A 26936-nucleotide genomic window follows, 5' to 3' on the forward strand; every position below is an offset into this window, starting at 1 on the left:
CCCTTCTAGGATCATCCCTGTGGGGGCACCAGATCTGAGGCATCAATGGTGGCCTTGGGCTCCCTCAGGGGGCCCAGGGCCAGCCAAGCAGCATTGCTACCGATTGGAGCCAGTGAGCAAACATCAGAGCCCCACCAAAGGCCCCCACTAAGAATGCAGGTCAGCAGGAGGAGCTGTGAGGGGAGGAGGGGTGGCCCCGGCCCTGCCCAGACAGGCCCAGCCGGCCCCACAGCTGCCCTCCTGTCCCTGGGGGCAGCGATGGGGTAAAGGAGAGGACTCACCAGGTTCCTGGGGTCTAACTCCCCCAGAACTAGGAAGACAAAAGAGGCACCCCAAGGAGTGAGGCAGACGGGCATGAGGCCACCGGAATGGAACGTGTGTGCCTGCCCCTCTTCTCAGGCTTCCAAATCCAGGAGCAAGAGAAAATAAATAGCTGCTCCCCCCAAAACCAGTCTGCTTTCGCTTCTACCCCCTAAATCATTCTGATACCCCCATCCCCAAGTGGCCTTAAGCTTTGTGACTCCAGGGGCGCCTGGGTGGCTTAGTCGGTTAAGCGTCCAACTTTCACTTAGGTCATGATCTCACGGTTCGTGGGTTCGAGCCCTGCGTCAGGCTCTGTGCTGACTGCCAGCTCAGAGCCTGGAGCCTGTTTCAGTCTGTGACTCCCTCTCTCTCTGACCCTCCCCTGCTCACGCTGTCTCTCTCTCTCCTAGAAATAAATAAAACATTAAAAAAAAAAAAAAAAAACTTTGTGACTCCAGATTTTCCCAAACAAGTGATGAGAGGAGCCAATCTAGGTACCAGACTTGGCTCCAGGAAGTTGGGCTGGGGGTGGAATGGGGTTAACAGGAATCTCACTAGGGAAGAGAATAATTTTGGCCCAAATGTGGGATGGGAAGGTAAAGCAACACAGTCATCTGGCCTACCCTTTGGAGCCCAAAATTGATCCTCCATCAACCTTCCTCGCTTTGGGGCTCTGGAGCCCTAAGGTTTTTGTTTCTCATTTATCGTGAATTAGGCACCGGCTGCATACCAGGCATTGGGCAGCCTGGGAAAGTGTGTACAGATGCACATTTCTGCATATCCAAGGATGCCGATGGGCCCAGTGAGGGTGCGTTTGTGCACTGCACACACACTGTAGTTGTGTAACTATGGCGGGCCCTCTAGCTGGGAGTTGCAGTACGATCCTTCCCTCATACTTTCCAGCTGGGCGGGGGCCCATCAGATATCTTGGCTGCCTTTCATCGCCTTGTCCCTGATAGGGATCATCCTGGGTGAAGAAATCGTTGTCAGTCACCCCCGCCTCACTGACAGCCAGAGGGACTGATCACACCCCCACAGGGGCGGGGTGACGGAGCCCCAGAGGCTGGCTCTCTCTGGGAAGGCAGGGAACCAGCATTCTTGGCAGAGGAAGGGAAAGAGGGGGCTTCTATGTGGAGGAAGGAAATATCTAGAACCTTCTTATCCCCTGGGGAGGGACAGTCAGCCCAGTTGCGAACCCTGAGGGAGCTCCTCCCTCCTTCAGCACCAGCCACCTCCAGGGAAGGATCTGACCCTTCGATCAGCTCAGCTCTGCCCCAGACAAAGGGAGGTGAGGCTGCCCAGGGCTGCAGGATCAAAGGGAAGTGTCCACCCCACCCAGCAGCCGGCCTCATCCTCACTGCTGAGGGACACTGAGTCAAAAAGGAAACCAGAGCTGGAAGACAAACGAGGCAATGATGTGGTTGATGACTTTATTATGGCATAAAAAACACAGGCTGTTTCTTCCTCCTCCTCCCCCCCTCCAAAGTGGGTTCACAGCAGTTAAAAGAAAAAAAAAAATCCTACATTTCTCCTCTAGGGGGCTGCCTAGAAGGGGAGCAGACAGCCAAGCAACCTAGATCTATGAAGGAGGGGAGCGGAAGGAAACCTATCCAAAGCCCGCACCCGCACCCTTGGAGCTCAAGGTCTCCATAGGGGGAACATCAGTGTCCCCCCCCAACTTCGAACAGCCATTCAGGAGTTCCCCATAGGATGGTCACTGGGGAAGGCTGTCCCCGTGGCACCGGGAGGGGGTGGCTGGTTTCGATGGGTGGAGGAGAAAGGCATCCCACACCCACGTGCCCTTCCTCTCTCCCCCTCTCTCCACCTGCCCCGGCAGCCTGCGGGCGCTGCCGGGTCTCTCCTGCCCCCAACCCTCTTAGCAAGGAAAGGGACCTTTGATTGGGGGAGCAAGAGGTAGGGAAAAGAGGGAGCAAAAAGACAGAACATTACTTCTCAAACTACCCCAGGCCCATGAGCCTCTCAGGGAGAGTCACCCTGTCCCTTTTAAGAAGGGCTCCCTTTTTTACACAAACATGTATTCCTACCCAGACCCCAGACCCACTTCCCATTTAGCTCCCAGTCCCAGGGACTGGGCTCCAGCATCACCAAGGGAGGAAGAGACGCTGTGGGCCTATGTCCTAGGACCTCGGATGGGGTGAACAAGGTGGGATCTCTCTAGCTGGAGACCCCAGGCTCAGTAGAGAAACACACACACGCGTACAAACAACATGCACACACACATGCCCTAATATTAAATAAAATACCTTTTGCTTATAACTTAAAAATCAATACACAACTAGTCCTTGCATAGGGCTCTGGGTAGAGAAAGAGGGGCGAGGAGGAAGCGAAGGTCAGGGGGACTGTTATGGCCTCTACCTCTAGCCTGGGAAAGCCCATGAGTTCCAGATCCTTCCCTCTATCAGCTTCCTTCCCTTTGCCTGGCTCTGCCCCTTCTAGGCTCTCCCCTCCCCAGTCCCCGCTTCAAGATCACAATCAGGATGTATTTCTAGCGTCTAAAGAAGGGGACAGGGACACCTTCCTGGACATCACGTCAGAGGACAGACCCTTCCAGTAGGAGAACATCTCCTTCATATGGAAAGGGAGTTCCCCTGCCCAGAGTCAAAATGGGGAGAAAGGAGCCTCCTAAAGCACACTCTACAGGAGGGGCAAGTCTTGCAGGCAGCAGAGAAAGGAGACTGCAGAGCAAAGAAGGAGGAGCTTAGCTTCTCGGTGAGCAGGTGAGCAGGAGTCAGCTAGGCAGGGGCAGAGTGGCGACCCTGTGCTGGGCCACCTCACCGGGACACCCTGGCCAACCAAGTAACCACCCTCTTCCTTTCGTCCCTAAGGGGAAGGCAAATGATGGAGGACCTGGGATGAGGAACTTACATCAATTCTAGGGTGGGGGCTTCTGGCTGCTTTGAAAACCTACATCAGGTAACAGATGGGGAATGTGGACTCTACTGAACTTTATTTTTCATAAAAACCAGGAGTTAAGGACTGAATCCGGGTTAGAGAGGTAAGGGGTTAGTTACTTCCATCCCCCCTCCCCCCAAATCCTTTTCTCTCCTCTTAGAAGGGGACTTTTCGCCCTCCGCCTTCCCAATCTAGCTCTGTCCTCCACCCTATAGCTCTCGATGCGAGTCTGTCTCGGATTCTGGCCGCTTCCTCTCTTCCTTTGTGGCTCCTTCAAAGTGGGTTTGGAAGGGTTAATCGGGAGGCACATCAAAGGAGTTATTTCTACAGCAACAACCCTCCCAACCAGATAGAGACCGCTCCCTAAGGGGGACCCCTGCCTCCCCTACCCCACCTCAGCTCTCCCTCGAGAAACCATAGGGACAGAAGCACTAAAAGGGGGATGAAAGGGACCCGGGCCGCAGGGCGGGTCCGGAGGCGCTTTTATGTCCCGGTTCCCAGGCGCTAAGGACTTGTCCAGACAGCTACCCTCAGCGCCCCGGGCGGCCCCACTCCTCTCTGCTCCGGGGACGCGCCGTCTGTTCCAGCAGGTCCCCTCCGCCCTCCAGCCGCGGTAGGTGTACCCCACCCCAACCCCCTGAGCCTGGGGACAGGAGCGAAATAAGTGGTGAAGGGGGGGGGGGGACAGAGGGGCACGCGCAGCTCCTCCCAGCCTAGCCAGCCAAACGTTTTTCGTCCGGCCCGAGACCAAAAAAAACCCCCAGCGCCCCCTCTCCCCGACCAGGCACCACTTTTTCTCCCCCTCAATAAATAGCCACCTTCTCCTCTTCCTCAAGTCGCCCCCCAAAGGCATCAGGCCAGGAGGAAATCTCTTCTGATGCCCCCAGGGGAGGCCAGCGGGGGTGGGGCGGGGGGCGGTACCGGAGGAGCTCAGTTGGAGGGAGCCGCGCCGCCCTCGGCCTCCCGCTTGCCTTTGCCCCCCGCGGGCTCCGCCGCCCCGCTGGCCTTGCCCTCGCCCGCGGCCGCCCCGGCAGCCTCCTCTTTGGCGCCCTCGTGGGTTTTCATGTGTTTGGCCAGGTGGTCGCTGCGCATGAAGACGCGGCTGCAGACGGCACAGGGGAACTTCTTGGTGCCGGTGTGGGTCTGGAGGTGGCGCTGCAGCTCGTCGGAGCGCGTGAAGCGCTTGCCGCAGAAGAGCCAGTTGCACACGAAGGGGCGGTCGCCGCTGTGCCAGCGCAGGTGCGCCTTCAGGTGCGACGTCTTGGCGTAGGCTTTCCCGCAGCCCGGGATGTGGCAGTTGTGCAAATGCTTCTTCTTGCCCCCGTCGGGCCCGCACGGAGCCCCCAGTCGCTCGGCCTCCAGGCAGTTGGGGCAGCGGCACACGGTCTGGCCCGAGCTGCGGGGCACTGACCGCCGGGAGCCTTTGGGCCGGGCTGCTCCATCCAGACTGGAATCCAGCCCCTGGGACTCCGGGGCGGCAGCTTCCAAGGCCTTAGCCCCGTCGGGAGGCCCCAGGAGGTGCTGCCCTCCGGCGGCTGGGAGGAGGTGGTGCGGGTGTGGGTGGGGCGGCGGTGCGCAAAGCTGGTGGTCTCCGACGTAGCCCCCCAAGCCAGCCTGAAGCGCCCCGGGGTGGCCAGGTGAGGTGAGCGCGCCCTGAGTGTGGGGGAGGTCCATCCAGCTGGTGCCCGGATGAAGGTCCCACCAGGAGCCATCCTCAGTGCCTGGGTGAGTTGGCCGGAACCACGATTCGTAATGGTGTGACATGTCTGGCTGCAGGAGCTTGGAAAAGGGTCCCGGAGCCAAGGGACTGTCGCTTTCCAGGTCCTCGCAGGTTACCCGAGAGGAGGCCCCCGGCAGCTCATAGCCCTGCGAGAAGTCCACCTCAGGGCCCAGCGGGAGGCTCTGCAGCTCTCCAGGCTGCAGCGGGGAGGGGTAGTCCCCGGCCTCCGGGCTCGTGTGGCCCTGGTATGTTTGGAGAGGCTGCAGGTCGAGGCGCGGCGGGGAGGCGTGAGGCGCGTCCGTGTGCTGGCTGCCCAGAGAGCCGCAGACAGCGGTTAGCATTGCCGGGATCCGGGGTGGGGTGGGGAACAGGGATGGTCAAGGGCACCTCAGGTAGGACCTAAAGGAGGCAAAGAGGGGGTGACGTGAGGAAAGTAGCCAAGTCACTTTCAGTCCTAACCCAGGCCGCCCCCTTGCAAAGTGCTCCTCCCCCGGCTGGGCTGGATGGCTCCCCACTGCGAAAGAGGAACACACCTCTGAGTGGGAATGAAAGACCAGTTAACAGAATCTGGGAGTGCTAGGAAGGGCTGAGGGTGTGAGGTTCTCAGCCAAGGAGAGGGAGTCTACCTTCTCCTAGCTGATCCCTCCTCCAGGGCCCAGCTCATCCTGAGAGTTGGGCTGGTCTCAGGCTGGTAGGTCAGATACACCTACAGCTCCGTGCTAAAACCATCCCCACCCCAGCTGCCCAGACCAGTGGCATTTACCCCCTGCAGATCTGCTGCCAGCCCAAATGGAGGTAGACCCATCTCAGCTGCCCTAGTTTAACTCAGGACACAGATGAGGAGAGGGGGGTGGTCTGTTTCTGAAACTCAAAGCTGGGGGTGACCTAACTTTCCAAAGCCCAAAGCAGGTTCTGAGATATTGGAAAACGAGACCTCATTCCATCCCCGAGGAATATTCACGGAGGAAGCACATTTCACTGTTCTATACCATTCCCCTCAGCTCTCTGCCCAGACGGCTCCATAAAACCCACTTCCATTCCTGGCCCCCACCCCTTTCCCTTCAGGCAGGGATTCACCCCCCTGGGGTGCAGCGCAGTGCCGATTCCCAGGGGACTTCTCCCCGCCAGAGAAAGTTAATCTCCCTCTCCTGTCCTGACCCACACAGGCGCCAGCAAGCTAGCTGTCTGGCTGCTACCCATGCCTTCCTCCAATCTGGGGGAGACTACGGATGTGAAGCTGGGAGGGGTCGGCTTCCCCAGAGAAGGGGGTCAACGAGAGAGAAGAGCTTACTAGCAAGCTCAGAAAGGTAAAATTGTCACCCCCTTACGAGATGCAGAGTCCAAGTGGGGACAGCGGAGGGCAACAAGGAAAGCCAGAATCACAGACTTAAGAAGATTTACCCCAAGAGATTATATAAGAGGATGCATTCTAGGCTTGGATCGTTTTTTAGGAGTCCTGCAGATAGATACACCTAAATGTTGAGAATCACTGCTTCAGGCCAACCCTCTTATTTATTTAAAAGAAGAAGGAGGAGGAGGAGAAGGAGAAGAAAAGGAAAGGAAACGGAGGCAGTATTTGGAGAAATGACTTGAACAGACATTCATTTATTTGTTCAATCAACAAATACATGCTTTATGTACCTCGGTGAACCAGGTCTCTGGGCTCCCTTTCCCTACACGATTGGGAGCCGAAAGACACCCACCCTTTTCTTTCTCAACCACAGATCTGTGACTTGAAGGTCCTTTTTCTGTCACCAACCCTCCCTAAGGCCTGGGAGCCCTGGTGCCTCGGGTGTGGGGCTTGTGTGTGCCCGGCCTTCTCTGACGGTGGGGGGAGGGGGAGAGGTGCAGTGGTTTAGGGCAGGGACTTCTTCCCACAGCAGGGCTCAGCTGACGCTACCACCTTTGGCCTCTGGGACCCAAGAAGTGGCCCTGGTAGTTTTGGAGAGGGAGGGAGAGGGGGACTGGGGCGCCTACTCAGGCTCCCGCTGCCTTGCCACAAGAAAGGAACAGGGTGAAGCAGCCGGAATGGAGCCTCAGGCCCAGGCGCGGCAGCCCAGGAGGGGCTGGGCGCGAGCAGGGAGGCCGGGGACCCTAATAGCTTTTGGCGTCTGGGAACTGCCCCGGGGACTAGGGGGCGGGGAGGCTAACGACCCAGGCTCCAGAGCGGGCCCAGGAGTCCAGTCCTGGGATGCCACCGCCTGCCTGCGAGGTTTCGGGATGGGGGACGGCAGGGCGCGCACTCCCAGCTTCCCGCTCCCCAACGCAGGAAGCCGGGTAGAGACACCCGTCTCCCCCCGCCCCCTTCCGCCGCCTCCCTCTCCCGATCACCGGCGCTTAGGTGGTCAGGACTTCCGTACTTCCAGTCCTCAAGGTTCCAGTCCTCCAGTTGTCCCTGTCGCCCTAGTTTCCCCGGTTTCCAGCCTCCTCGGTCCCTGGCCTCGCCCCTCCGCCCAGGTTTCCTTGGCCGGGGCTCTAAGCCCCTCGGATTCTTTAGGACCACCTCCCCCAAGGCCACGGGAGGCTGCGGCGAGTTCGCGAGAGGATCCCCGGAACGCGCACCCCTCACCGCCCAGACCCCGGTTCCTACCTGGAGGCTGCGCTCGGGCTCCGGGCACGGCTGGCTGGCTGGCGCGCTAGCCACGGGCGCTCATGGGCCCCGCGCGCCGGCTGGCTCTCCAGAGGCGAGGGGCAGGAGCCGAGGACGAGCGGGGACCGCGACCAGACCCGGCGGCGGGCGGCGGGCAGCGGGCGGCGGAGGAGGGGCGGAGGGCCGGCGGGAGGGCGGAGGGCGGGCGGCAGCCAGGGAGCGAGCGAGCGAGCGAGGCCAGCTCCGCCCGTGACTCACCCGCGCTCTCTGCCTTCATCCTCTGCCCCGCGCTCCTTTTTTTCCCCCGAGTCCGCGGCCCCGCCCACCTCACCTGCCGCCGCCTTTAACCCTTGCAGGCTCGGCCGGACAGGAGGCCCGGCGAGGATCGGCCGGCGGAGATGGGGCGGGCTCGCTATCTAGGTCGCCTCCCGCCCCTCCCTCGCTCCTCCCTTGCCCCTCGGGTCCTCCGGCGGGGGTCCTGGGCGGAGCCTTCCCCAGATTCCGAGACACGCCCCTCCGATGGAAAACCGCCCCGGAGCCGGCTCGGGGTGGCGGGGGACGCCGGACTCGGACCCTGGGGGCCTGGAGGAGGGGCCGGGTTCTCCGCGTGAAAAGGAGACTCCTTTAAGGCGCCGCTGGCTTCCAGGGCGCTCGACCCACCCGCCCTGCCGCGCAGCGCTGTCCCGGTCCTGAGAGGAAAAGGAAACCGGACTGAGCGCCAAGGCTGTGTCCGGTCTACCCCAGGCCTAGGCCGTGAGAACTTTGTCTGGGCTGTCGCCCTCCTCCACCATTCTCTCCGGCGCTCCTCTCCACCACCACCGCCACCCTCTCCCGGCATTTTCGCCCTGCCTTTCTGGCTTCCCCTCTCCGGCCACTCGCCTTTTGGAGATGGCCTCCTCTTCTCCTCTGCTCATTCCCCTGCTCCCCAGCTTGCCCGGTCTGCCTTCCCCGATTCGTCTCCCAGGCTCCCTCAGCCCCCACTCCGCATCTCCCCTTGGGCAGCAACCCCAGCGCCTCCTAAGTTCACCGCTCAAATACGCGACCCCCTCCGTCCGGGAGCTGCTCAGCCTACGTACGCCCCCGCGCACCCAGCCCTGAAATTGGGGCCCCCTGAATGGCCCTGGAAAGGGACCCTTCTGGAAAGACTTGAGCGACCCCTTGCCACGATTCTTATCTGAATGTCTAAACCCAAGGTTCTTAAGTTTGGGGAAGGGTCTGGGATTCCTCTGAGGAAAACAAATGCACATACACAGAGCAACATTCTGGCAAAATTTCAGGGCGTTCACGGCGCCCACCGAAAACTTCTCTCAAGGTCCCAGTTGATTGAGATACGGAACGCCCGGCGGTAAGAGGACTTCCTCCCTCCTGGCAGGGCTGGCCTGTGCGCCCGGAGAGTCCTCTACCCGCCGCCTTGACTTCCCGAAGTCAAGGAATTATCTTGCACGGAATTCTGATCAATTTCCGTATTTTTTTCCGTTGCGCCGTTTGGCTTTCCCTACGCGTCTTGTCATCGGCCTTTAAAATTTCGTTTCTTGTCTTTACAGTCTTATTATACACAGCAGCACCAGAGTTTAGACGGATTCAAACTCACCTCTGCAGCCGCGCTTCGGCCACTATTGCTTTAGTAGACTCGAATTTCCGTTTGGGACACACTCGGAGTGCCACTATAAAAGGCTAAACTGAATACAAGCCACTCGAAATTCAGTCTTTGTGTGCGTGGCTCCCTCCCTGCCCTCTCCCCAACCATACCCGTTCTTAGATTCAGAGTCAATGTCTGATTCGTTCTGTTCATTTCCCTCTTTCCTAAGACTCAATTTCCTCATTTGGGTAACCTGAGTTCAAGTTGGGAGACTTTCCTGGGGCTTAAAGGAATTCATACCTAAAACACGTAGCCCCTGGGTCCCCTTGGTAAGCTTGCAGGAAAGATGTTGTTATAATTATTAAATAAGTAGGTTCCCAGCAAATGTTCGTTGGATTAAGGTATATTCATGAGATCTTTGGACTGGAAGTTGGTGGACCCAAATTGTAGCCCCAGCCCTGTACTTGCTGAGCTGATCTGGTGGGTCAAGTCACTCTGAGCCTTTTTTTTCCTCTCGGTTAAATGCAGTTAGAGCAGTTGCCCTGCAGAGTAAAAGACAAGCTCTTGGGGAGCCTCAGGGTGTTGCGGGGATATCAGGGGTCGTATTTCCTGGTCAGTCGAATTTCCTTCTTCCCGACACTCAGACCCCTGCGATGTAGAACCCTCGAGAACTGCTGTGGGTCTTTGTGGCCACCGCCACCTCAACAACTCTCTATCAACATGGTTTTATCTCTTTTCACTCACACTGCAAATCTCTGCAATTTGGGTTTGCTTCCCAGTTCACAGCCACGTCCAGAACGGAACCTGTGTTAAGTCTGATTTGACCTGTAGGCATTCTCTGCCCCCACCTCCCTGCAGCCCACTTGCCTTCTGGCTATTCCTGAAGCTACTGATCTTAAGGTGCTAACACTTGCTCAGGGACCCGAGTCCACTCTCCCATTTATTTTTAGGCACCAGCTTATCTTATCTTCCTGGCTCCTTCCACCATTCCCTGGAAAGCAATAGAGAAAGGGATCCAGCCCCTGGATAGCATACTTCCCACCCCACTTTTGCCCCAGGCCCCCTTTAATCTCACCCCACCCTGACTGGCGGCCACCTAGGGTTCCCAGTGCTGTTGTCTCAGAAAATTTCAGCCATCCTGCTCTCCTGCCCTGCCTGGCTGTCTGCCTCTGATTCAGGGTGCTGCCTTTCTTCCAGGTCCCCCTCTACTTGCATTCTTCTGGTTCCAGTCCTTTCCATTTCCCGCTTGCCAGATGTTTCCCTACTAAACGGTGCCCTTGGTCTGATGTTGACACGCCTGCTAACAGCACCACTGCCTGCTCCTCTTATGTCTTCTCAACAACGAATAGTGCTGCTTACCATGTCGTCTCCCACACAAACTGAGATTTGCCCAGGAATTGGGCCATTTCTGGTCTTCTCCCTCATTCCCCCAAAGAGCTAAATAGACAAATGTTGCCACAAATGTGCAGTCCTGCCGCCCCTCTTCTTACACCTCATGCACAGTCAGCAGTCAGCAATCATTTTGTACCTGAAGGAGCCTCACTAGTATCTGTGGTCACCGTAGCCACCATTTTTTTTTTTTTTTTTACCATCTACCATGTTCCAGGTGCTTTAACAAATATCTCTAATTCTCACGGGCATGCAGCAAAGTCATTATTATTACTCCCATCATACGAATGAGGAGCCAAGCATCAAAGATGTTAAATGACCTGCCCAAGATTACAGAGCTATTAAATGAGACAGAGAAGGAAACTGAGTCCAGATCTGTGAGGCTCCAAAGCCATGTTCTGCCTGCTACTCCATCCGGGCTCACTAGGGCAGAAGTGATGGCCCAGGGAGTCCAGCTCCCCTAGATGCTGAAGGCAAAAGGGATGACATTCTTAAACTGATCCCCTTATCAAAGTCACACATGATCCTGACTATAATAGGACAGACAGGTGCCATCTTGGATTGCTGGGACAACTCACAGCTATATCTGTGGTCCCTTCTAAACCTCAGTTGTCCTTCTGTGGAGACTGACCTGTGAAAATATTAAGAGCTGGTCTGCCCATAACAATGGTCCAATGCAAGTCCTCGTTTTACTGGTAGGAAAACTGAACCCCAAAAGAGGGAGGTAAGTAGCTCTAAGTCACACAGAAAGTCAGAAGCAGAGCAGGGACCAGAACTCCCCCCGCCCCCAGCCTCCATCTCCTAATTCCTGGTTGTTTGCTCTTCTTCGCTTTCCACTCCCACCTTCACGCTACACTTGGAGACCTGCTAACTAATGATCCTGGACACCAGCGCATTCCTCTATCCTTCCCTTTCCCATGTTCCTGGGAAACTGGGCAGAGTCCAGAGCTGGGGCCCAATGGTTCTCTTTCCATCATCCGTATTCATTCAGCAAACACTTATTGAGGGTTTACCTAGGGCCGGGCACTATACAGGACACTAATTCTATTATAAATCCAAAATATCACTAGCATCCACATCTGTTTTTAGTCTAAAAGGTGAACCCAGCTGAAGATAGCATATCTATATGCTGGGTTGGGGGGGGGGGGGCGGTACCCATTGTGCCTGTGTGTACCTGTAGGCCCTGGATGCGGGGTGTCTGTCCTGTCCCCATCATAAAGGGAGTTCTCCACAGGATAGGTATGGAGGTTTCTCCCTTACAACCTCTGCAGGTCTTTGTCATGCATGAACTTCCATGTGGGGAGCGTGCGCCTTGCCCATCTTTTCTCTCAGAATGAAGCCCTTGGTTACCTATTAACTGCTGACCCCCCCACTCCACTTCTCCCCCAGATCTCAGCCCAGTCCACAGACCTCCAAAGAATCCGCTTTGGTTCCCCAGGTAGAGCCCCCCTCCCCCCCAAGATCTCCCTCATATCTCCTCCCCGATTCAGAGAGAATCAAGTCTTCCAAACCCTTCTCCACGATCCCTTCAGAGTGGAGACTTGATCTTCTTGTCCCCTGAACTGGACAGGGGAACAGCCCAGCCCCTCTTACCAGTCCATGGAGCCCAGAGCTGGCAGCGGCAGTGAGGGGCAAGTGGGGGTGACGGCAGAACCAGGCTTTATAAAGGAGGCGACAGCCAGAGCCAGAGGGGGAGGTGAGAGCCTTGGCTGCTGCCAAGTCCTCGGCCTCTCTCGGAAGCTTTTAGGATAATCCAGGAAACAGTGGCCCCCGGCTCTCCTGGGGGAGTGGTAGGGGGTAAGATCTGAGTCTCCGAGGTCTGCCAGGAAAGAAGGATTTCAGCAGGAAGAGGCAGCTGGGGGTGGGGGGTGGGGGGACAGGACTTCCCTCCCCAGAAGTTGGAGGGGCAGTGGGAGAGGTACAAAGTGGTGCTCACAGGATCAGCGGAGAGATCTGGAATGGCTGCAACTCCCATTACATCTCCCTCCTCCCGAGGTTTTCTCCATCCATTTGATGGGAAAGAAAGAACTACCACTTTTAAGACTTGAGACGCACACCCCCCCCTTTCAAGTCAGTCCCTCCCTGCAGAGCTCCCCATCAGTGATGGCTCTTCCAGCGGGTCCCTCCTGCCTCTGCTGGAGCCTCATTCCTCCCCCTCCTTTCCTTCATCTCCTTTTCAGGTACTTCCCAACTTGGACCCCTCAGGACCTGATGTAATCCACCTTTTGGATCTGGGATCTCTCATTGTGAAATGGGGTGGGAAGACCATCTCCCTGACTTAGGATAGGGTGGGGCAGCTTGGGATGGGCAAGAAGTCACCTAAGACTAGAGTCAGAGACCAGCCAAGAACTTTTATAGACAGTTGAGGAATCCTGGGACTCCAGGAGAGTGAAGAGGCCGGGAAGGTGGCCTGGAAAGGGAGATGGGGCCCGGAGGTGAATTTAGGTGGTGGCCCCACATCCCCAACTATTTACGTGAATTTAATTTTAGGGTGGTGGTAAGTTTAGGCGCGTTGGCTAACAGGAGCATGTCCTGGAGCAGAGGGGGACAAAAGACCAGGAAGGAGAAAGGAGATCAAACAGAATAAGACCAGTTTCCCAGAGTTCTCTGAAGCCAGGAATTCTGACCCACATTGGAGAGTGGCCTGGACACTTTTCATGAGATCGCATTCCGTGCTCAGCCATAGCCCAACGCCCTTGGCCCTGAGGACAGGCGCTGCTGTGCACCACTCTTCACTTGAGCAGAACCAGTCCATGGACCCAAGGCTTGCATGCCATCTCCCCCAGTCAGTCTAGCACAGGGTGAGTCAAGGAGTCTTCGTCCTGAACTCTTGTCCTGCCCCTCCCCCTACACTCCCAGAAATCTCTAGACTGGGGATTCCCAGTCCCTTCATTAGCTTTTCAGTAATTAGCCTGTAAAGGCCCTGACAGGTCCTTCCTCTCCCCATTTCAGAGATGAGGACACTGAGGCCTTTAAGAGCAGTAAAAAGCTCATCAGAAAGCCACCCATCAGGCAGGAGAGAGTAGAGTGGTGGGGGACTCGGGAGGCAGAACTGCACCCCTTCCTTCAATCCTAGGCTAAGTTGGGAAGACAGGGCCAGCACGATTCCCTGGGAGAACCAGGCGTCAGGACTGTGGCAGGCTCCAGGGAGGGGCTTCCCTGTCCCTCCCCACCTTCCAGCCCAGAAAATTCAGAGTGAGGGGGGGGGAAACAAGCTGGGGAGACCACACAGGTGGAGTAAATAATGTTAATACGGGAGCATTATCACTAGGGCATTTCCTCATGGATAAATGTCTCAAATACCAAAGGATGCCTCCAAATTATAGTTAATTACAGAGTTGATTTGCATAAATTATAAGGTGAGCATACAAATTCTTTCAATCGGTTCCATATGCTTAGGTAGCAGGTCCAGTCCAAAAGATGGGAGAATCTTGGGGTGGGGGCAGTTGGGGGGAAGAAAAAGACTCAGCCCTTGGCCTGGACCTGCTGGCCCACACCCCTTCCCCCAGCCTTTGGATCAGTAAAGGGTGTGGGGAGACGCTGACGGGGTTTGCCGAGAGAGGGCCTATGAACGTGACCCTGACCCTGTTTGGCAGGGGACCCCCTTTCGTCTTCTATTCTCACCTCCAAACTAAGAATGACGATGCGCTTTCCCACCACCAATGAGGGGTGGGAGGGAGAGGTGAGGTGGGGCTGCCAGTGGTGGGCACGAGGGGGCCTAGAGCTCTGTGCTGGGGGGTGGAACTTGGGAGTCAGCCTGTGGCCTTCAGAGGGGAGGTGAGGGTGCAGGAAGGAGCTGAAGACCAGCAGGGTAATAGCACATCCAGGCCCCTCTCGTGCTCTCAGCTCCCCCCTGGAGCACCCCCCCCTCCCCGCCCCTATCCGCAGTTGTTCCCAGAGCCAACCCTGGATCCCAAGTTTGATGTTGCCGCTGCCTGCACCTTCCAGGTGGCTCCTCAGAGGCTCAGACTCCCAGACTTTTGTCTCCAGTGCCTGGGCCCATTTCCTCTGCCCTCGCCTCCCAGCCCCCACCGCCTCCCTGGCCCACTTCTAGCTACTAAGACTCTACTTCCTCCTCCAGCTCTCAGATTTGTCCCTCCCTCCCTCCCTCTGGGCCCCCATCCTCACCCAGAGGCCTGCGGCCTTCCCGTCCCCCTCCATTTTCCCCTCCTGGTCCAGCCTCTCTACCCCAGGCATCCCCCATCTCCCCCACTCTCTGTGGTCAACTTTGCTTTTCCCATCCACCAACAGCTTTCTCTGCCCCAGCTGCTCAGCCTCCTGTCCTCACACTTTCCTACCCCATGCCGCCCCACAATCCCTTGCAGCATGTAGTTCTCTAATTTTTTCCCATATACCTGCTGCAAAGACAGAAGCTACTGGATTAGTTTGAGTAGAGAGGAGGAGGCTGGGCTAAGGTCCCCCAGGGGCTGTGGGTGAGAGTTCGTTAACCTTTGTCTTCTCATTCTAAAGTCAGCAAGAGAGAGAGGGCAATGAAGAGCCTAAAATGGCTCCTGGTGTTTAGTAAGTGCTTAATAAGTACTTGTTGAATGAATGAATGAATGAATGAATGAATGAATGAATGAATTGGAAGGTGGGCACTGGTCTGTGAAAATTCTAGGGAAGTGTCAGCTCGGTGATAGGAATTACTTCTCTACTTCTCATCTGGATTATTTTTCAGGTCTCCTGAAAAATGGGCTTTCTTGCCACTTGTGGCCCGACCTCCTAACGTAGTCCTTTAAACCGATAACTGATTAATCATGCTGAAATGCCCACTCCAGCTTGGCACTCTCCATCTCAAACACCTCTAGTGGCTCCCCAGTGCTCCCTGTGGCATTTTCAAGACCCTCCTATTTGGCCTCCATCACCTTTGCGATCTCCATTTCCATTGGTCCTTGTACAAACCCTCCTGCCCAGCCCAGCATGTCCAGCCACCAGACATGTCCCGTCTTCCTCCTTTTGCTCCAACTATTTTCACCCCTGCTGCCCCATCTCTGCCTCAGGAAGGCAGATCAGCCTTCAAGCTCCTGGCTCAAAGCCTGCTTTCTCCATGAAGTCGTCGCCTATTAGCACATCACTGGCTTGCTCCTCTCAACTTCCCTAGTACTAATTGCCACGCGCCCTGTTTCCATGGGGCTGTTTTCCTTCTCTTTCCTACTGGTCAGTAGGCTCCTGGAGGGCAGGGACTGCCTTGTTCTTGCCGCCCAGCCCTCAGCCTAGCACCTTTCTTTGAGAAAGGGGTGGATAAGCCTTGGGCTGAGTGAATTAGGAAAACGTTTCCTTGGCACCAAAGCTTCCAGAAGCATCTCAGTTGGGGAGCTTAGCAGTGAAGGCAGAAGCCCAGGTCAGGTGAGAAGACACAACAGGGGCCTTGAAACCCAAAGATCCATGAAGGAAGTGAGCCCAACTTTCCCACCATTCATACACTTCACACACACACACACACACACACACACACACACACACTGCCACACCACTCTCCCTCCCCCCACCCTGGTTGGGGATGGAGGTAGAAGGACCCAGCAGGATGCCTAGGACATGCAGAGCTTGGGTGAGAGCCGAGGGGCGGTGAAGGGCTCTGCCTTGTCAGCCTGCTTGGAACAATGAATTGGAGGTTTGGGGGAAAGGGAGCCAAGGCAATGAATGGAAGCTGGAAGAGACCTGGCTGGACACAGCAGCCATGGAGAAAAGCAGAGAAAGCAGAATCTCCTTTGTCTCCCTGTGGACAGTTAAAATCCTCACCAGGGTGTCAGGATCCTGATAATGTCATGCCTCAGCTCAAAAACATTCAATAGCTTCCCATTACTTACAAGAGAAAGTCCATACCCTTCAGCTTGGAAGGTAAGCCCTATTCCCCATCTGATCTCAGCCCACATTTCCCTCCTCACTCCTCTCCCTCCCCAGGTCCTAGGCATGGAGGGGGCCTTCTACTCCGTGCTTATTGTGCACACATTTTTATGACACATCCTGTTCCATGTCTAAAATGCTGTTCCTCATTTCTCTGCCTGTGAGCTCCTACTGATCCTTTGAAGCCCAACACATACGGCTCCTTCCTGTATGAAGTCTATTCTAGTTCTCCAAGTTACCCTTTTCTGTGTTCCCAGAGTGCTAAAATACAGAGCACTTAGCACTGATGGGTGATATAATTAGTTGTGTGTGTGTGTGTGTGTGTGTGTGTGTGTGTGTGTGTGTGTGTGAGAGATTGTGAGACCCTTGGGAGACTGGAATTTTCTCTAGTCATTCTCTGGTCATCTTCATACTCCGCTCCCCCCTCTCGTCCCCCAGCATCTCATACAGTGACCAGTACCGACTGTGCAGTAAATATATGTTGCACTGGATTTGTTTGCACTCTTTGCTGAGGATAAGGGGCTGCCAAGCCAGAGGCTGGTGGGTTCTCTTTAATCCCTTTGTCATAGCCACTCAAAGTTTGCCTTGTGGGCATCAAGATGCTGCACCAAAAGCATGCCTTGACCCTTCCCCTTTACCCCCCTACTGTGCCCAGTGCCCTTTCGGGAAGCCAAGATCAAACTGGCAGACAGGGCTTGCTGAGAGGCCCTACATCCCGTGTCTTGGCCATTTGGGCACTGCCACCAACCTGCAGCCAGGGTCAGCCAGAGAACCCCCAGCTGGAGCCCATGAGAGGGGAATTAGAGGGGATGGCTTCGTATCAGGACCTGGCAGGCAAAATCGGACGGGGAGGGGGGAGGGCGGGCAGTGCCCTAGAAAGGGGGCCGGTCTCATTGTTGTGGTCTGTCTGGGAGATTCCTCCCCTTTTTAATTTGCTTCCTGATTGAGGGGTTGGCTCTGCCTGCCCAGCTCCCCCGTCATTATCTGCTGCCGGTGGCTCAGGTGCTGGCGAGCCTGGCGTGGCCCCTAGGTTATTACCTGGAGCTCCGGGGGTGGCAGAGGCCTGCCCCTCTGGCCGGGGTGGAGGCCTGTCTGGAATTTGCCCTGATCCTACCACCCACAGGACGGCCATCCTGAGGCCAAGCCTAGTGGACACACTCCCAGGGCAAGGGGATGCTTTTATGGGAGACTGCAGGTTCCACGGAGACTTCAAAATCTCGAAGAAGGTTTACCTGTAAGGCGCCTACGGTGGTGATTCGGGAACCTGAGACAGTTAACCCCAAATCAGAGCTATCCCCCAGAGGCCGATGAAAGGTACTAAAGTTAAACGTCAAGAACTTCCCAGCCATAGTGGGAATGAGAAAGAGAGGGGGGTGAAGCTTGGTGATTTCTGCCCTGAAATCTCCCTCTTCTGCAGCATTCAGAAAGCCAGGAGTCACAGAGGAGCAAGAGTGTCATTGATTCACTAATCCATGGGGACCAGAATCCAGAATCTAGGAACTTCCTGCATGTGGGCACTCCTCACGGAGTGCCCTGGAGGCTTAGACCTCAGACCTCTGGCCAGTACCCTTGGGCACAGCCTGGAACTCTAGAGGGGAGAGACCTTGCCCCTCCCTCTCTCTGAGCCCCCAAAGCTCCTGCCCTTTGCCCGGTCTCTGATTGGGCTTGTGGGCTTCAAGGACAGGAGATAATATCAAGACAAACAGGAAGTGCCGAATTAGAGACATGAAGTTTGTTGTTTTAGAGGGCGCCCAGCGCCAAGCAGCGGTGCCAGGTTGGCAGCCCTGGAGCCTGGCGTCTGCCTGCTCTCCATACAGCCAGCTGCCCCTTTGCACCCTCACGTAGGACCACAGCGAGAAGTCTCCCCGGAGAGGAAGGGAGTGGGGAGGCAGGGCATGGCAGAGAAGGGGTTAAACAAGTGATTCTTTTATTCCTTCACCAGCTGAACTTGGGTAGTGTCACCTCTGATTCACACTGGGCACTTAGTCACTCATTCAGCAAATATTGTTAAATGCCTGCTCTATGCCAGGCACGTGCTAGACACAGCCCCTTCCCTCCGGAGCTAACACACTGCTCACTTGAATGTAAGCTCTGTGGAGACAGGAGTTTCTGTTCCCTGTGTCCCCAGTGCTTGGAATGGTGCCTGGCACTCTATAAGGGCTTTATAAGTTTGTTGACTGGATGAATGGAAAGAAGGATGGGTAGGTGGAAGGAAGGAAGGAAGGAAGGAAGGAAGGAAGGAAGGAAGGAAGGAAGGAAGGAAGGAAACCACCCTTAGAATGGGCATAGCAGGGTCCTGTGAATTTTCAGTCCCTTGGACTTCCTTTTTTTTATGTTTATTTATTTTTGAGAGAGAGAGAGAGAGAGAGAGAGAGAGATCGAGTGCAAGCATGAGCAGGGTAGGGGCAGAGAGGAGACAGAGGATCTGAAGCAGGCTCAGTGCTGACAGCAGAGAACCTGATGCTGGGCTCGAACTCACAAGCCGTGAGATCGTGACCAGAGCCAAAGTCGGACCCTTAATTGACTGAGCCACCCAGGTGCCCCCAGTCCCCTGGACTTCTTAATGACAACATTGATGATCCACAGATGCTCTCCTCCCCATCCTGGCTGCCTCTAAATGAATCTTTGAGTCTTGACACAGTAGGTGGCCATGGTCCATTCTCTTGCTCAAATGCCTCCAGGGAGTTCTGCTTCTAGGAAGCAATCAGGGAGGATAAGGAAGAAGGGCTGATGAGGAAACAGGGGCAGTTCATGTGGGGAAAGCCCACCAGGCCCTTCCCTGGGGATCAAGGTTCTAGTGTTCACCCAAGGCCCTGGAGCTGACTACTCTCCTGGGTCCCGGGAAGCTGGCCCGTGCCCTAGCCCTCCTCCACCCTCCGTGATGGTGCCAGGTAAGGCTCCGGGCATGGCAGAGGCTGAACCGAGAGCCACCCCACCTTGTTTCTGTGGCTCCACTACACCCCCCATCCACACCCAAGAGGTGAGATCCTGGGGCACTTGGCATCTGACAGCCTGGCATCAACTCCTGCCAACAGCTTGGAAGCTGCAGTAATTAGAAGGGAAGGAGGGGGAGAGGAGAGCGAAGGCAAGCTGGAGAGAGAGAGAAACCTTCTCCTGCCTGCCCCCGGGCAAACTACTTCAAACGAATTCGTTTCGCTCTTGTGAAACTGAAGACAATTTCCTTTTCTGTCATAAAACAAATTATTGCTCATCAGGAGTGCTGGGCTAGTCTCTCTCCCCACGGGTTTTCTCCTGCTCCCATGCAGGGCCCCTAGGTGGGCAGGAAAATGGGGAGAGGCAGGGGAGGGGGCCCAGAGCGCAGGAGGGGATCCACCGGGAGGCACCCTGAGGAGGGGTGGGGGAAGAAGGTGTGGAGAGATCAATGTTCCCCTCAGGAGTGAACCACCAGCACTGTATCCCCCTCATCAACCTCCCCCGCCGACCAGGGGAAGGGCCCAAGACCATACTACTGGCCCTAACCACCAGCCCTGAAAGGGACCCGAGAGATCATCCCATCCATTCCCCTGCCTCAGAGCCAGCCTAGAGGAACCTCTCGTCCCTCAGGCACCTGTTCGTGGGGTGGAGGGGCGGGGACAGGAAAGGGAGGCCCAGAGAAGCTGAGGAACTTGCCAGAGATCACTCAGCAAATTAATTAATGGCAGATCCAGGATTAGAATCCAGTGGGTTCTCTTCTAGGCTGCGACTGGAGGATGCCTGGGGACTTTTGTTAGCACTTTTTATGACTCTGGATTTGCTCCAGTCAGCCCGGGGCATCCAAAAACTCCGATTAGGCAGTGGGGCTCCAGAAAGAGGGGACCAGCTGATGGAGCAGGTGCCCTCCACCCTCAATAACCAAAGCAAGCCTGTGCCTTGGTAAATAATTCCAGGGAGCCTCTGGTCCTAGACCCTCTAGAGAAGCCATCAGACTTTGTCTCTCCCTGCCTGGCCACTCCCCACTAGGCTTTCCTAACTCTTCCTTTCTCTTCGCTGCCCTGCTACGTGGACCAGAGCTCAGGGGAGACACACTTCTTATTTCTGCCTCAACTCTTGCCTCATCCCCTCCCCTAATAATCACCCTCATCCCCTCCCTCACGTCTTCAATCGCTGCTGTCACAGACTTTTCTGGGGTGTTTCTAGTCGGGGACGGGGCAGTGGTGGGGGGCAGATCTAAGCCCCATCCTCTGAGAACTCCTGGGTTACCTAAGCAAGACCCAAAACACACTCCAGGAGAGACACTGGAAGACTCTGGCTGAAAGAATGGGGCGGGGGGTGGGGGGACACACCAGGACAGGGGAGATGGGCCAAGGCAGTAAGGAGGAAGCGAGGCCAAGGACGGAAGGAAGATGTGGGAAGGTGTTTGGAGTAGAAAATCCAAGCTGCAGAACTCTGGGAGATGAGGAGGAAGACGGGCCCTGGTTGGGGAGGCGTCATGGTGCCCAGGAAGGGACTGGGGGCCAGGACACAGGGTCAGGCAGGCAGCTGGGAGGGTCCAGCAGCAGCCGCCATTTCCAGTGATGTGGAAACCCAGCTTTAAGCCAGGGTGGATGGAGAACTGTTTGGGACTGGCTGCCAGACCGGAGCGGCCAGACGTCTGTAGGGAGCAAAGCTTTGGGGATGGCGTCCGTCTGAGGGCGGAAGGGAGACTGGAGAAGTCACCCAGCCTACCTCTCTGCCTCCAGGCATGCTGTTCCTTTCCCTCCCTCCCAACCCGCTGGCCAGCACTCTTTTGCCCCCGGGGAAAGTGGGGCCTACCCCCTGCCCAAGTTCTCCGCATGGTAACACCCCTGCAAGTTCTTCACTGCATCCGACCACAATTCCTCTGGTGGCCAGCGGAGGGCTGGGCAAGGAGAGGGGCAGGAGGCAGACTGCATGCAACTGACCCCCGCCCCCTCCAGTGGTTTCCCCTTGGCGGGGAGAGAGACAGGGAGGAGGTGAGCAGAGGGCAGGGCTGGGAGACGGATCATGTCGGGGCGAAGACTCTGGCTCATCGACACGCCACACTGGGAATCCGAGAATCCGCGGTGGGAATGGGCCGGGCTGGCAGGAACAAAGGATGAAAGGGAGGTTGTGCGGCCGGCTGGGACGTACACACCCACTGCTGACGTATGTCAGCGCCGGTGACCTCAGCCGGGCCCTCAGACCCCATCTTATCGCACTGCTCCAGTGGGGTCCCCCTTGCACCCAGACCCTTAACAGGAGCTGAGATCATGAGGGAAGTCAGTTGGACTCCCAGAAGGACCTGCTCTGAGGGTGAGCTTGGGGAGGGACCTTTCCTGAGATGGACAGGGTGAGAGGAGGGGATCTGGGAAGAGGCAGGACATGACAAGGCTTAGAAGGAAAGGGGGGAGGGGCACCTGGGTGGCTCAGTTGGTTGGTTAAGCAGCGGACTCTTGACTTCAGCTCAGGCCGTGATCTCAAGGTTCCTGGGATTGAGTCCACATTGGGCCCTGCGCTGACTGCATGGAGCCTGTTTGGGATTCTCTCTCTCTCTCTCTCTCTCTCTCTCTCTCTCTCTGCCCCTCCCTGACTCTCTCTCTCTCTCAAAATAAATAAACTTAAAAACATTTTTTAATGAAAGAAAGCGGGGGAGGGTGGGGGAGAAAGCTGTGATGTCAGGATCCTGGCTTGAGGATCAGAGTAGCCACGATCAAAGGTTCACGTCTACATGAGGATTCTGACAATGGGAAGGCAGGGCCCTGGTTGGCCTGAAATATAGAGGATTTGGGTTAGACACTGAGAAGAACCTCCTCGCTCTTTTGTAGTAGGACCCCTGAGGGGCTGAGGGCAGAACCCCACAGACCACATGGGAAGTGTACAACCATGCACCCCGCACAAGGGCAGGTGGCCACTTGCCTATACAGCCAGCCAGGGAGCTCGGACTCTCCCCTCCACAGCTCCCCAGACCCACGCAGCTTCCTGCGCCTCCCAAGAAACCCGTCGCCAGCACCTCACCTGGTCCCTCGGACCAGCAGGGACGTGGAGGATTGTGGCATTAGGGCGGAGGCTGCCTCCCACTTACCCCACTCCGGGGAAGGGGTGGGCTCTTAACCTTTGTCTCTCCCAGCCTTGATGCGAGGGGCCTGGGAAGGCAGAAGCCCGCTGACTGGGAACCTCATCTGCTTCTAGAGAGCTCACCATCCGTGGCTGGGAGCCCTAATCAGACCCTCAGGTGCAGCCATACTTGCACGTTCCTCCCCTCTGCCCCTCACACCTGCAGACCCAGATGGATACGGCTCCTCCTGCATAGAGTTTCACAAGTAATCACACAGGCAGATTCTCTGCCGTCACACACACGGACGCACGCACACACCTCACTTACCCACACACCCTCCGAGGGTCATCACTCACTGAGAGGCTCATTCAGACCCTCAGGCACCTCCACTCCTCATACACCCGCAGCAGCTGCTTGTGCGTGCGCATGTGCACACCCATACACCCCCTCTCGTGTTGCTGTGATACACGGTGGACACACACACTCTCATGCTGCCACGAGACCCTTCCTCATTCCGGAGGAGCCCTTCGCTCACGTGCTTCCACCACACTCTCCACTCCCACACTGCTGTCCGTGTAGTGAGTACCTGCTATGTCCCAGGCCCGGGGCTGGGGACAGATACAATATGGCGCCTCAAGGGATTTGTTTGCTTGGTGAAGGGAGACCAGGGCTAATTAAACAGGTGGTTGCAAAGCAGGGCAGCGAGTGTTGGAAGAGGAGTAAGGATAGAGAGAGGACTGTGGAGACTAACTCAGCCTTGGGGGTCCAAAGCGCCTTCCCACCTACAGTGGACATCTTGCCCATGCTCACACAACCCCCTGCTAAAAGCTAAGTGTTTTATGTGCATTGTCTCATCTATTTTTTACCACTGCCCCATGAAGTGCATATACATATCCCCATTTTACAGAAGAGAAAACAGAGGCTTAAGTAAGCGAGAAGCAAAGTCACGCAACCAATAAAGTAGCACAACACAGATCGCAGCCCAGAGCTGCCGGAATCAGAGCCCATGTGCTCACGGCCACCATGGAACCACCTCCATCATATATTTGTCATAGATTTGAACTTTCACACTCGTGAGGCCCTCACCTGCTCCCTGGTGGCTCTCAGCAGCCCTCCTAATGCTACCCAGACCCTCCGACTCCCAGCCCTCAGGGACATGCACAGGCCCACCTTCCACCTCCCTGCTCTCTGGCACCCTCCCTCCTAGAAGACAGAGCCACTTGTCGCTTGAGGAGTCTCATAATTGGCAGGTGCTGAGGCTCCCGCCAGAGCTTTAGAACAAGCAGGAGGGAGGGAGGGGAAGGGTTCCTGAGGCAGGGGGCTTGGGAGCTGGGCCGGGGGGAAGAGGGAGGGGGCTGGCTCCGGTGCCCTCTCCTCTGCTCTGCAGGTGTAATTAGCCCTGGCAGATGAAAGGGCGTCTTTGAAAGCGGGTGAGATCCTTGTCTGTCAGCAGGGCGCTCTGGGTGGCATCGGCAGCTTATCCTGAAACCACACACGGCACCAGAGCCGGGCTGTCTGGGCGCTGCCCGGGAGGCAGAGAGGGGGACACCAGAAGTGTGGGCCCTTGACTCCCCACTCTCCAATATCTCAGCCCTGAGCACCCTGCCTCTTTAGGCAGGAGCTTCTCAGAACAGAGAATCCTTCAGAGGCTGGCAATGCCGATCCCATAGGCTGATGCCCTCTCCCCGGGGCCTGAGGGGACAGGGTACTCCCTCCCCCTCCCCCCGCCAAGCTGGACAGGAGGCCAAGGACAATGGCTCGAGGCAGTCCTTTCATCCTGAGATCTCAAAGCGCCATCTAATTAACCCCACCCAGGTCGGGGACTTCCTCTGGAGTCCCTTTGGAGGGGTGTGGTCTGGGACCAACAGTTCCCAGATCCCAGCTTGGATAGGAGGCTCCAGAGGACAAGGTCTCCTGGAACGTTCCTCCTGTTTGGGACTCGGGAGTCTAAAGGACCAGCGAAGTGGGGGTGCTGACACCTAACTCTGAAAGGGGGGCTACAAAGGTCTGGGGGGGCCTACCCAAAGGGGCCAATCTCTGGTACATCCCCTCCCTCCCCTCACAGATGGGTTCAAACTCAAGCAAAGGGTGATCTCACAACCATCTGGAGTGAAAGGGGCCAGATACAAGAGTACACAGTACATGACTCCATTTATATGAAGGTCAAAAATAGGCCAAAAAAAAAAAAAACCCCAAAAACCAATCTATGTTCTTTGAAGTCAGAATAGTTTCCATTACCTTTGGGGGATTCAGTTCCGAAGGGGGCTTTGGGATGGCGGTAGTGTCCTGTTCCTTGAGCTGAGCGCTGGTTACCCAGGCGTATTCACTTCGTGAAAAAGCTCACTCCGTATTTTACTTGATGCACGCCATAGTTCCATAAATGCTTATGTTAAAATGTTTTTACACATCGAACCAAAACTTTGTTTTCTGCTTCCTTTAAGGGGCCCTCACATCTGTCTCTTTCCCCGGCGGGAGGATCACAGGGGTCGCTCCAGAATGAAGACCTGGTGAAGCCAGATTCCTGGAGAATTTCTTGACTGGGGGAGGGGGGGTAAGAAGGGGGTGGGGGACGTGAGGCTGTACAGAGCCAACACATTGGTCTCGGATCCTGTACTCCATGCCCTACCTCCCCTCCCCAATACTCACACAAACACACTAATCTGTTCAAGTTTGCTGAAAGCCTATGGATGCTTTGATGCCAAGGGAGCCAATGAGATTGTTGGAATCCCTTCTCTCCTCTGCCCCACCCCCTCTATCTGCTCCTGAAATCCATTCCCAGTTGGGTCCCACCCTCTACCCCCCCCTCCACCCATGGTCAGTTCTGTCCCTTTCATCTCTCTCCTCTGCTTCAGGGCCTAGAAGAAGTAGCTGGGGAGAGGCGGAGGGGTGTTTGTGAAGGCGGCTTTGGTCCCCACCTCATCAAATGACATCCTTGCTTCTTTGTCCTTCTGCTGCCCTGGAAAAGGGCAGGAAGCACTGCTTTTCTCCACTGCCACTGAGGGAGAGGGCTTTGAGCTGGACCTTCAGGACAGTTTTCTGATAACAAGCATGTTAAGAAGTCCTTGGGGAGAGGGGCCCTTGGGTGGCTCAGTCACTAAAGCATCTGTTTCTTGATTTTGGCTCAGGTCATGATCTCACGGTTCGTGGGATCAAGCCCCCGACCCCACCCCCAATCAGGCTCTGCCCCATCAGTGTGCTATCAGCACAGAGCCTACTTGAGATTCTCTCTCTCCCTCTCTCTCTGCCCTTCCCCTGCTCTCTCTCTCTCTCAAAATAAATAAACTTGAAAAAAAAAGAAGTCCTTGGAAAGAATGAGAATGGAATCAGGACAGAGATGAAAGTTGCTTTGAATACTGACCTGCCCAGAGATAAGAGGTCCTTCCAGGTTCCTAGGCTTGCTAGGTTCCTCGCTGCAATGAATCTCTCAGCCAAGGGATCCTAAATGTCTGGGTTTGCTAGCTGGTACCCCAGAACCCCCAGCCATAGTCAATACTGAAACTGCCTGTGTTGTGTGACCTCAGGATTTTCCTGATCTGAACTCATTGGCTGTTCCACTGGTCTCCACTGGTTTGACAGTGTCCATAATCGAACCTACTAGAGCTCACCTCCTCTAATTTTCTGGCAGACCCTGCACCCAGAACTCATCTTCTCTAAGTAGGTCCCCTACAACATGCCAAGAAGAGGGATTTGTACTCTTCTGTCCTTCTAGCAGGCAGCGTCCATAACCTTCTCAAGTATTCCCAAGGATCTGTGTTTCTTTTGTTCATTAATGGAATCAGGAGCACCCAGAATAATGCCTAGCACATAGTAGGAGCTCTAACACATTTATTATGTGATGAATCGTTCTTATGCTTGGAAAGCCCCTCCTCCAGAAGCCCATCCTACCTCCCTATTGCTGCCATTTTTAAAAAGTTTACTTATTCACTTATTTATTAATTTAAGTAATCTCTACACCAGCCTGGGTCTCAAACTCACGACTCAGAAATCAAGAATTGCATGCTCTTCCAACTGAGCCAGCCATGTGCCCCCTATTGCTGCCATTTAAATTGTCAGTTGTCCGGGTGCCTGGGCGGCTCAGTCAGTTAAGCAGTCGGTTAAGCGGCTGACTTCTGACAGCTCAGAGCCTGGAGCCTGCTTCAGAGTCTGTGTCTCCCTCTCTCTCTGACCCTCCCCCACTCACACTCTGTCTCCCTCAAGAATAAATAAACCTTAAAAGAATTTTTTTAACTGTCAGTTGTCCTGTCCTCAGAAGAGAGAGGTCATCTGCCATCAGTTATGATTGAGCACCTACTGTGTGCAAACCTTTGTGATATGTGACTCTCTTCATAATTAGTCTTGGGTCATCCAAGACTTGCCTCTGTCTGTCTTGCCGCCTCCCCTCCAAGTCCAGCCTTTATGCAACTGTAGTTGTCTACTCTTTAAGAGTTACCCAAGATTTCATAAAATATAATGAGACACAAGAGGCTTGCTGTGTTTGTTTGTCCATTCTGTTTCTTTTATTTTCTTTTTTCTCCTTTCCTTTCCTTTCCTTTCCTTTCCTTTCCTTTCCTTCCCTTCCCTTCCCTTCCCTTCCCTTCCCTTCCCTTCCCTTCCCTTCCCTTCCCTT

At 55.6% G+C, this 26936-nt stretch overlaps 1 protein-coding gene across 1 annotated transcript; it reads right to left on the bottom strand.

Annotated features, from left to right (window-relative positions):
* Positions 1-1719: 1719 nt before the first annotated feature.
* Positions 1720-7784, bottom strand: SP6 (Sp6 transcription factor). The gene is made up of 2 exons (XM_039227665.1): positions 7527-7784; positions 1720-5335 (listed from the first exon to the last, which is right to left on the bottom strand). The coding sequence occupies exon 2, from the start codon at positions 5275-5277 to the stop codon at positions 4147-4149; it is 1131 nt and encodes a 376-aa protein (XP_039083596.1). The 5' UTR covers positions 5278-5335; positions 7527-7784; the 3' UTR covers positions 1720-4146.
* Between the last annotated feature and the right edge of the window lie 19152 nt (positions 7785-26936).

Source organism: Hyaena hyaena, unplaced genomic scaffold (assembly GCF_003009895.1).
Source record: "Hyaena hyaena isolate Hyena2069 unplaced genomic scaffold, ASM300989v1 scaffold_29, whole genome shotgun sequence".
Classification (NCBI taxonomy): domain Eukaryota; kingdom Metazoa; phylum Chordata; class Mammalia; order Carnivora; family Hyaenidae; genus Hyaena; species Hyaena hyaena.

Coding starts and splice junctions, on each gene's coding strand:
- SP6 (XM_039227665.1), bottom strand. CDS start 5,277: ATGCTAACCGCTGTCTGCGGCTCTCTGGGCAGCCAGCACACGGACGCG.